Source organism: Paecilomyces variotii, assembly GCF_004022145.1.
Source record: "Paecilomyces variotii strain CBS 101075 chromosome Unknown C8Q69scaffold_16, whole genome shotgun sequence".
NCBI classification, from domain to species: Eukaryota; Fungi; Ascomycota; class Eurotiomycetes; order Eurotiales; family Thermoascaceae; genus Paecilomyces; species Paecilomyces variotii.
In genome coordinates this window covers 202,456-213,182 of record NW_021167155.1, presented here as the reverse complement: position 1 = coordinate 213,182, position 10,727 = coordinate 202,456, and the positions used below count along the sequence as shown (strand labels likewise).

The 10,727-nt window shown below is 47.5% G+C and overlaps 3 protein-coding genes across 3 annotated transcripts; 2 read left to right on the top strand and 1 right to left on the bottom strand.

The window, feature by feature from the left end:
• Positions 1-387: 387 nt before the first annotated feature.
• On the top strand, positions 388-1,679 carry C8Q69DRAFT_118174 (putative ras GTPase Rab11). The gene is made up of 5 exons (XM_028625180.1): positions 388-697; positions 766-778; positions 874-1,263; positions 1,320-1,400; positions 1,456-1,679. Exons 1-5 carry the CDS (start codon positions 677-679, stop codon positions 1,584-1,586), a joined length of 636 nt encoding a protein of 211 aa, XP_028481493.1. The 5' UTR covers positions 388-676; the 3' UTR covers positions 1,587-1,679.
• A 3,799-nt stretch (positions 1,680-5,478) lies between these two features.
• On the top strand, positions 5,479-7,221 carry C8Q69DRAFT_481259 (hypothetical protein). Its single transcript, XM_028631592.1, has 5 exons — positions 5,479-5,862; positions 5,924-6,296; positions 6,379-6,496; positions 6,571-6,638; positions 6,696-7,221. The coding sequence occupies exons 1-5, from the start codon at positions 5,638-5,640 to the stop codon at positions 7,079-7,081; spliced, it is 1,170 nt and encodes a 389-aa protein (XP_028481492.1). The 5' UTR covers positions 5,479-5,637; the 3' UTR covers positions 7,082-7,221.
• A 152-nt stretch (positions 7,222-7,373) lies between these two features.
• C8Q69DRAFT_493833 (Brix domain-containing protein) lies at positions 7,374-10,476 on the bottom strand (the record flags this gene model as incomplete). Its single annotated transcript, XM_028632197.1, has 3 exons — positions 10,079-10,476; positions 9,263-10,010; positions 7,374-8,516 (listed from the first exon to the last, which is right to left on the bottom strand). The coding sequence occupies exons 1-3, from the start codon at positions 10,306-10,308 to the stop codon at positions 7,374-7,376; spliced, it is 2,121 nt and encodes a 706-aa protein (XP_028481491.1). The 5' UTR covers positions 10,309-10,476.
• Positions 10,477-10,727: the final 251 nt, after the last annotated feature.

Sequence of the window (10,727 nt, the reverse complement as noted above, 5' to 3'; positions counted from 1 at the left end):
AAGTCAAAGAAGACACGCCCCTCTAATAGGGCATGTTTGAAAAGAAATTCACTTGGGAGCTAGTCTTGGTCCCGACTTATGCTCAAGGTCAGGAGATTAGGGACCAGCAAAAATGCGCCACAGCATCAGCTTGAGCATTATCGTTGATGGAAGGTGTGAATTGAGACGAGATAGAAACTCTGAAATTCACCATCAAAGGAGCGTTCTGTGAAAACCTATAGAATGAATATAAACTCGTCGCTTTAGTGCGGTGAATCAGTCTATCAGAGATTCAGGGCATCGCAGCTTACCTCAGCAAGTCTGCTGTTGTGGTCACATGATGAAGCGCTAGCCCAGATCAGGCGGTCCTCCAACAAGCCGCGGACACGGCAGCCAGAGCGCAGGAGACACTGACGATCCAACTACTGAGAGGCATCTGGATTATCGTATCCTCTTATTACTTGAACAGTCCAAACTTAGTGTGAGCCTTCCTCGAATCTTGTTCCCTTCCTCGCAAAGGAGCCGGTGGGCGGTTCAAGTAGCATCGCTTACCGTATTGCAGATCACCTCCTAGCTGCACTACCCCAAGTCTCGCCCACCGCCCGTTTTGACGGATTGTGACAACCCTCCGCCACGTCGAAACCCCTCGCTATATCACCCGCACAATTGCGCTTAACACGCGACAGCAGTTGCAGTCATGGCTAATGACGAGTATGATGTAAGTGTATCCTCCTGGATTCCTCCTCGGTGGTGGCGGTCGTGATCTCCGTTGCTGACGTTGCCTAGTTTCTCTTCAAAGGTAACAATGTTTCCCACCTCGATACGATCCCCCTTTCTGGCTCTGAACGACAAAATGCTGTTAGAATGTGACTAAGACGTGACCCTGTTCCATAGTTGTGCTTATCGGAGACTCCGGTGTCGGAAAGTCCAACCTGCTGAGTCGATTCACCCGTAACGAGTTCAACCTGGACTCCAAGTCAACCATCGGAGTCGAGTTCGCGACTCGATCCATCCAAGTCGACTCCAAGACTATCAAGGCACAGATTTGGGATACAGCTGGTCAGGAGCGGTACCGCGCCATTACCTCTGCCTACTACCGCGGTGCTGTCGGCGCCCTGCTTGTTTACGATATCAGCAAGCATCAGACCTATGACAACGTCACCCGGTGGTTGAAGGAGCTGCGGGACCATGCCGACTCCAACATCGTCATCATGCTCGTTGGAAACAAGAGTGATCTGAGGCATCTGCGGGCGGTGCCTACGGAGGAAGCGAAGCAGTTTGCCAGTACGTCGCTGTATCTGGACTTGGTTACGACGATGTTCCCATGCTGACCAAAGCAGGCGACAACAATCTCTCTTTCATCGAGACCTCCGCTCTCGACGCGAGCAACGTTGAGCTTGCCTTCCAGAACATCCTTACAGGTTTGTGTCCCCTGCGCTGCCACTGAAGTCCCCGCCGCCGCTGACAGATATCCAGAAATCTACCGCATTGTCTCGAGCAAGGCCCTCGACAACGGCGAATCCGGACAGAATCCCCTTGGCGAGCGCCGCCAGGTCGTGGAGATCAGCAAGTCGCAGGACCCGGAGACGAAGCAAGGTTGCTGTTAGACGATGGCGCATATCGGGGCGTCAGCGGCGATGTCATTTCTTTTGCGATGTGATCATGCAATGGTCTCCGTCTGTACTGGTCTATTACATGTTCCCCCTGGACGATGATGATTACGAGGGGACGATTACGGGAAGCGGCAATGCAGGACAAGGGCGGACGAGGCACATTCTGCCTTGACGGAATGTATGATTCATGGGGATACGTTCTGTCGAGGTGCTGCTTTATCTTCTGCCCTTGTATTTCATTGCCTTCTCTTTCATTCTATCCGTCACGGCCGGATTCGATTCACACATTCCCCTTTTCCCCAGTTTTCCCTTATTTTCCCTCCTACGCCTTTTCTAACCACGGTCACCTCCCTGGTTCGTTAAAGCTTTGGTTGTTCTCTTAATGGGCGTATTCGATTAGTTTTGTCCTAGCTGTCTTAGTGTTCTTTTGGGGTGCGTCGCCGGGAGTCCATCGTCTCCATGAGAACATAAAAATCAAATGTGGCATTCTGTCCTTACTCTACGTCCTCTTGACCGACCTTGAGTCGAGTCAGCTGTCCATACCTCCTGGCTCCTTGGAAAGGACACAGTGTACTATGTAGAGATCGCAAAGTCCAGACTGCTCAGACCCCTCTGTATGGCCCCTTTTGATGACAGCCGGATCCACCTGGCGGAGCATGTAATTTGAACGATATCGGCCATGGCGGGTCCGCGTGGAGACTCGATATCCTTTAGTTCTGGCGCGGTTGATGGAGATAGATAGAAGAGATTTTTAAAGTCTTCCAGTGACATGCTGGCGGATAAGAATAATACTACATAATAATCAGACGACTACCATACCTTCCCGACAGTTATTATATAGTGTAGTGTTTCCCTGTAGATATTGACTACATTTATCTGGAATCTGTATTAACCTTTGCGATACCTTGAGCACGCTCACAGCAGATACTTATTTGGCCGAATATTCCTATTTTCACCCCCGAGAGATACAAATCTGATGTCGATCACTCACAAAGAACGGGACTGGAATCGCAATCGCGCGGGATGGATCCAATGCACTTGGTCTGAGTTGTTGACTGATAAATTAATAAATTATCCCACTAAGCGCGCCCCACGATAAACCCCTTTGAAAAGTCTTTAGCGACTCACTTCATTATGCTATTTCCCTTGCACCACGTAATTTGATTGGCCGTTTTAATATTTACCGGATTACTCTAAAATTCTAGTAGACATAGGTGTCTGGGGCATTCATTCAATGCTTGAGTAACATCAGACTAGTTTTGTGGAGTATGAGACGATGGATTCGTCTACTCCGTATCTAGTGGATTACCCCGTGGAAAATGGCTACTTTTTTTTCTTGTCAGCGATATCGATATCTTTGCCTTCGGAGTTTATATTCATATTCTGGTTAACGAGAACAAAAACACCGCTTATGCTTCTAAACCAGCCATCCACCGCAGAGCTCAAATTCCGCCATGCCTAATTAACTAACAAAGTCCTTAATCGGAACCTTCCGGATATTTCAGATATGCGGTGTCGATGAGCTATCCGCCCAAGGGAGCTGTGAAACGGCCAAAGAGAGTCCGGTAGCCATGGCAAGCAAGCACAGACGACGAGCTATAAAGAACGGGAGTGGCCATAGCTCCAGGAGAAAGGGGATGCTCTTCTTCTTTTTTCTTATCCTCTGTCGGAAATGGAAGAAAGTGGTTCCGGTTCATGATGCTATTGTGGATTTGTAGTTAGTCCATTTTGGATAGTACGGAATTTCTCCAGTCTAGGTGATGCAGATAAGTTGGTACAAGTACATACTTTGAACACCAGACTTCATATCAAACCATACTTATCTATATAGTCTGAGACAGAATGCACCTCTGCGTCATCCGATCACATTATACATAGGTCTGAATCCGGAATATCGCTGGAATTCAAACCCTTCCAGAAAGATGGTAATTGAATCAACGAATTTCCTCGTCTTTATTCTTATCTTTCATTCCACGTGAATTGCGCCCCCGGAAATCCTACAGTAAATACCTAATTGGGAATCCTACGGCAAGAAAAGAAAACAAGACCATCCTATCACCACTCCATCAACCCAAGTCACAAGCATAAGCACATACACGCACATACACCTGAAACTCGTCATTGTGAAGCGAGAGAGACGTACGGTACTTTTGCCAATGCATGGCGCTCTTAGCCGGGGTTGTTCGCTTTGATGTCAAGGAACCCCTAAGCATGGTCACCAACCCCGCTAAACCAGCGCTGATGCATCATCACACATCTTGCTGCGTTGGTGATCCCATCGTGGCCGCAGATGGAAATTCCGCTTGTGTGTTGACCAATTATACATGAGATGGCTGGATAGTTCCCGGGGATGGAACGACTAGGATGCTCGAGGAGAAAGGATTATCTACGGGGATGTCATTATCTGACAGCTTCGAAGGCCCGGGCTCAAATTTGGGTCCTTCTGGGGTGTACCATGCCCGTGCTACGCGCTTCCAAGATAGTCGCAAGTGGCCATGTGATAAATTTTTGGATATCTGTATTCTATACTTAAGCGAGCTTGGTGATATGTGAGTAGCTAAGTGAAGAGGATGACTAGGCACATGGTTCCCTATACTCCCAAGTCTATTACAGCGCAAGGAATAATGAACTTCTACATATGCACGATTTGCCATTTTCGTATTATCTTGCTTCCGCAGTACGCACACATAGCATTGGGAAGGAGATTGGTATGGCTCGCCCAGACTTTGTAATTCCTAGTCGATTTGCAGGATGAGCCTTTTTTTTTTTTTTTTCTCTCGCCTTAGAAGGGGTGGATGTAGACAAAAAGCTTTCTAGAACGCACTGTACATCAGAAGATCATCCTATAATCCTATATCCTATTGAGGATCTCTCGATGCACCCGGGCCAGGTGGTTGACCTACCCAAGAAAGAAGCCAATAATGGTGCTGTTCTAAAACGATCTTATGCATCTGTCTCTCTGGACGCCCATATGCAATCGCGAATCTTTGGAAAGGTTCGAGCACCAATTTACTCGGTAGATAGGGGCTTCGAGGGCTCGCCACTGCCTCTACTCGTAACCTCTGCTAAACTACTTCAGATTTGTACCCTAAGAACGTTTCGTAGGAGTTGATCTGCCAGCTGTCTTATTCCCTGAAGTCATAATGAGAAGAATCGCTGGATGAGAGCTTATTATTTCGTTAGGTTCCACAACCACATGGCATAGTGTTCTGTCAATGCGATGCAGGAGTAGATGCATGGTCCTAGACTGCAAGGCAGCCCAGACTTGCTTTACGCTCAGACACAACCTCCTATGAGCTGCATCATAGTTTCACTCTTCCAAGTGATATCCAACCTCGCTAGCGTCATAATAATAATAGCTGCATGGGTGATCTCCAACGCTAAATCACAACTCCAGGTCGAGTGTGTACAGATCTTTGTCTTCCAAACTCCCCACGCGTGCTTTTGGCTATACATAACGGCCGCTAGACGCATCCAAAAGGAAAACTCCAACCCGGCTAGTGTTTGTTCCAGGATAAAGAGCATAGAGCTCACATTCTGGAACATTGCAGACCCTAGTTCCCCTAACCCTATATTCCACGTGGAATTTGGAATTCCAAGCCACCATTATGCAAGACCTTGCCTCCCTCTCAAAGAGGGCATTGAAACCATGAAACATTATAGAGTAATGTCTATTTTCGTCAATTGATTGACAATGATCGCCAAATTGCTTCAGGAGCCACGTGGCGATCCTCAAGTGTGTCATTTTTTCGAGAGAAAAGAAAAAAAGATAACAATGACACCAACCAAGCACCAAAGAGGAGAGAGGCAAGACACAAGGGTCCTGTATCAGCTTGCGCTCAGCACGACTTGGTCTGTCCGTCCCTTACCCTTGGTGTTTTGAATCTGGATGATATCTAGCTGGAACTAAGGGATGCGAGCTATCAGTAAACACAAGGCCGTGAGCACGAACATGATCCTAGCTTTTTTTTTCCACGCGGATACAAAAGTACCAGGACTTGTATATATCAATCCTGTCTGATGCTGGAGACGAACCACTAGATAGATGCTTTTTTTATTCTTCTTTTCAGACCAAAATCATCAATGTGATGTTAGTCCTTCCATTTGCGAAAAGCCCGTCATGACACAGAATGATCAAGGTCCGGCCATCCTGTGGGGATTGTGGATAACCACTATTGTTCCGTGTGCCATTATCGCTCTGCGTCTGCATGGCAAAAATGTCCTTCGAAAAAGATTCGGCTGGGATGATATCATAGTGTCATGGTCGTGGGTAGGTTATTTCATCCGTTATGATATATCAACAATGATTCAGTTTAATAACAATCCCGCAGGTCCTACTATTAATATACACAACCCTGATCACCGCAGCAGTCAAGAATGGTCTCGGAAAACACGTCCAAGATATAACCAGCATCACCGACCTCACAACGGCTCTGAAACTTACATACATTGGCGAATTCCTCGCCATTATCGCCTGCGTGCTCAGCAAGACTTCATTCGCCCTGAGTCTGCTGCGCGTAGTAGTCGACAGATGGCAGGTCGTGCTCTTATCGTTAATAATCTTCTCAATGAACAGCTTGATGTGGCTCACGGCAATCTTGACTCTGGCGCAATGTCAACCCTCTGCGAAACTGTGGGATTTTCAAATCAAAGCAAAGTGTTGGGATCCGAGTATCGTCACCAACTTCGCTATTGTATCTGGAGGTGAGTCAATGACAGTTCAAGATTAACAATATATTCATTCTGGTTGTGCGAAGCAGTCTTGGCTAATATTTTGAATGGGAAGCATATTCGGGTGTCATGGATCTCGTACTCGCTTTACAGCCGTGGTTTATTGTATGGAAACTTCCGATGACTGTCAAAGAGAAAATCGGCGTCGCACTCGCCATGAGTCTCGGTGTCTTGTGAGTATTTGCCCCTATCAAAATAAAACTTCACAGGAAGACCATCAAGGCTAACAAAGATTATGATTGCATAGTGCATTTATACTCGCCATGGTCAAGACATCTTTTCTGCATAACGCATCCAACCATGAAGACTATACCTGTGAGTTCCGCCATAGTACCACCCTAAATAAGAACCAATTGACAATAAATGATACAGACTACTCCAGCTCAATCCTCATATGGACCGCAGCAGAAACGGGCGCAACGATCATAGCTGCCTCCATCCCATCTCTTCGAGGCCTAGTCGTCCAGATCTGCACGTCTCTCAACAACAGCGGTAGAGGCCTAGAATTATCACACGGTTACTGGTTCTCTGGTCTAATGCGGAATCGAAATAACAAGGGCGTCGTGGATTCAGATAGGTCTCCGAGGAATGCGACTCCTCTCTTTAATGCGCGCGTGGATGGAAGCGATGTCAGTATTCCCGGGCAAGTTGCGGCGCCGAGGGCTACGAGGATATATCATACTACATATGAGCAGAACAGATCGGATGATTCGGGATTTCCACAAGAGGGAATGAGCGAGAGTGGAGTTTTTGTATAGTTGGCAGAGGGAAAGAGCAGGAACGAATAACGGTTATGGGTTATGATCGTAATGAGGGATGAGGGATGAGGGTTTCTGCCGGGGAATTGGAAGCATTTAAAGATACCATGTTAGTTTTGTGGAACGGATTGTACGGTGGGATGTATTAGTCTCCATGTATCACTATTGCATTTACGACATATGGCAGTTTCATTTACGTGTCGAGCGATCTATCTGAGACAGAAGTTGAACATAACCTCGCAACGCGAGTGTCAAGAGAAAACACATAGCCCGAAATTCTCGCTTTAAAAAATCAACAGATGTCCCTGGCGACGCCCAGCTGGCGGTCGGCCATCATGTCCGAAAAGTTCTGCAAGTCCTCCGCTCGTTCCTTCAGCACCCACTGGAGGGTGTCGAAAAAGGTTTCACCGTTATCCTTGAACCACTCGCCCTGCGAGAAGATGTAGGCTTCCACCTGTTCTTTCAAAGGAGCATGTTCACGTAAGAAAAGCACTTGGCCGGGATCCAGTTTCAGCATGTCCTGGATAACGTAGTAATGAGGGATCTCGTCGCCCCAGCCCTCGAATCCGGGATCGTGAAAGACATCATTGCGCAGTTTAGATGCGAACTTAGAAGAACTGCTACTTCCAGGTGGGTGGGCATTGTAGAATATCTGTTCAACAGAGTTGGCGCTTCTTTCAGAGCCGAAACGAGGCGCACCATAAGAATCTCGATCGACGGGATAGTTGAGATGAATGTTGAAAGTTAACTGAGTTTGACGCTCGGGATAGCGTCTGTGAAATTTACGTTGGATAGTACCGTTACTTGGGCAGATGTGATATTGAACCACATCCCATATGACTTGTCGGACATCCTCGATATCAGCCAGCTCTTCAGTCGACCAGTTATGCAAGAGCTGCGCGCGCTCAGCGATAACAGAACGTGTATTGCGCGAGTATCGGTCATAAAGACGGTTATGAAACGCGCGATGGTACAGCCACAAGCGGTATATAGCGCGACGAAGACGGAAGCGCTCCTCATCGGTCAAGAGCCGACGAGAGTCGTAATCGATCTTCCATTTCTTGAAAGGATAGATTTCCTCCCACTTCTTCGCCACGCGACCAATCTTGATAGCTTGCTTCAGAAGTGCATCTGACATGGGAGCTTCGCGAAAGATATGGGCTGGCTGACTCGCATTCTGGGTAACGATCTGGGTTATGTCCTCCAACGGACCGAACTCCGCCTCCGCAGCATCGACGAGTATGAGGAGCTTATTCGACCTTTGGTAGACACGACGGAAATGCCGAGACGTCGAGGCGAGATTAAGAACATCAGATACGGTCTCGCAACGGCGAAATATATGGAGCAATAGCTCCGTAGGTAGATGATCTAGCTGCATTGCGTGATCTAGCCAAGTCAGTATACGAAAGATGAAAACAAACCGTGAGATGCTCACCTTTATTGATGTGTGTCGCCTTTAACTAAGGAAACAAATTGTGATTTTGGATATGGTATTTTGAAACAAGTTGGGGTGAAAATGAGAAGTTGGTAGCCGTCGTCACAGCGATTGAACGATGGCCACCGCGGCAACTGTATACACTTATCTGATCCAGACCCCGCCGTTGGGGCTGTTCACAGGAAGACCAAACAAATACATAGAAATAGCTGCACCAAGGGCAGTTTGTGAAATGTGACTGCAAGCCTGCAGCCGCATCGGGCTGGGGACAACTGAGGCAGCCATTGTTGTTGATGATGGAAGGGATGGAGATGACTCCGCGATAGATCGCGCCTCATATAGAGCGCTTATATAAGCAACAGCTTATCATGGTCCCCACATCAACCTATCTATGATGGAAAAGCATACACAAGTGCAGATGGGAATAATAGATGCTCATTCACGATAACATTGTATATAGACAAGTCCTGAGAAAATACACTTTTCAGTCATCCCATGATTTAGAAATGGCCACTCTACCAGACGCCTTGAGTAAGAAAACATTATGATGCCCCCCGATTCAGGATGCACAGGGGAAAGCTTGCCGTCCACCTCAGGATATCGAAAGGAAAAAAACACAAAAAGAAGGAAGTTGCTTAGTATGGGAAAACAAACTAAGCAAAGACCTCCCTGGTATCGAGAGCATCCCGCTTCTTCTTGCCCTGTAGACCCAGCTCCGACTTCTTCGCGATCCTCTCCGTCTGCACATCTCTGCGCTGGGCGTAGCGTCCGGCCTTCGACAGACGGATCTCCCGGCGCACCTGGTTGGGACTGACATATTCGCGGTTTTCGTAGATCACCGGACCACCAAAGCTTCCCTCAAGAATGACAATCGGCGTGAGAACAAAGCGGGGTCCGATTTCAACCAGTGAGATCTCGGGACCGTCCTTGCTCCTGGGTGCTGGTTTCTCTCCTTCTTCTCCCTCGGCCTTCTTCTTGCTCGGCTCAGATTCTCTGATCTCGTACACTCTGATCCAAATCCTGCCGTCGACACCGTAGATACCAATAACCCTGTCGATAAACGGCTTCATTCCCTTCACACCCCGCTTCGGGACGGAGAAGACACCACGCAGCATCTCCCTGATCAGACCACGGTACTCAGTACCAGGCTTGGCCATGTCCGGTCCGTTCTCATCAAAGGAACGGTCAAACACCACAATACCGCGTCCACCCTTGAGACAGTTTCCAGCAAAACCCGTACCCAACTCGCCCATCGTGTGCAGATTGGTAACAGAGAACTTGATCGTCGGGCCGTTAGGAGGTCTCGAGAGCCAAAGGTACAAATCCTGACCGCGCTTGCGTGCCTCGAGGAAAAAGATGACATTGCACGAGTGCAAATCCGCCAGGGAGTTCAGCAGCAGGTTGTAACCAGCCGTCTTCTTTTTCGTATCCAGCTTACTCTCCTTGTGGGTGTGAGGAAGGAGTGCGCAAAGATCTGAGAGAAGATGCCGATGCCTAACGCAAGAAGAAAGACAAAAATTAGCCAAAGCCCATAAAACATGAACCAAACGCAGTTTCCATACCGAAACGTAACACCTCTCGATGTAAGCATCAGAACACGAGTCTTGGGCATTTGTCCGGCCGTATTCGTCGAGTTTTGCGTCTTTCCATCCTCCGCATCCTCTACCTCTTCATCGCTGTCGCTCGTTTCATCTCCATCCCAAAGTTCGTCCATGGCGACATCTTCATCCGAGACGTCCTCGTGAGTGGGTTTTGAGCCCTTTTTAGAAATTGACTTGTAGACTGCCGCCATTGTGATAGATGTATGCAGTGTTTCGAAGACTGCAGCAAATTAATGAATTTCTCTTTTCTTTTGGCGGCGGCGGAGAAAACTTCAAGCTTTATCGCGGATCGGCGGCAGAATATTTTTCTTCGGGGAGGTGTGATTCTCACCGCTTTCTGTTTCCGTATTAATCACGTGATTGTTGATCTAGCGAGGTTCTACCAGTTACGAGTAAGTAAAGGATGACTCCAACTAGATAAATACTTAAGTTTATTTTACTTTTTCCAAATCAGATATTGCTGACTATTCCCGTTCTTCAAAAGTAGATTTTAGGATATCTTATTACAAATGATGGCATATTAATGCATTACAGTTATTCAACCAATAGTAAGCGTGATCTAATCAGACAAGCCCGAAATAATAAATACCGCTCCTATCGCTCTTTTCTT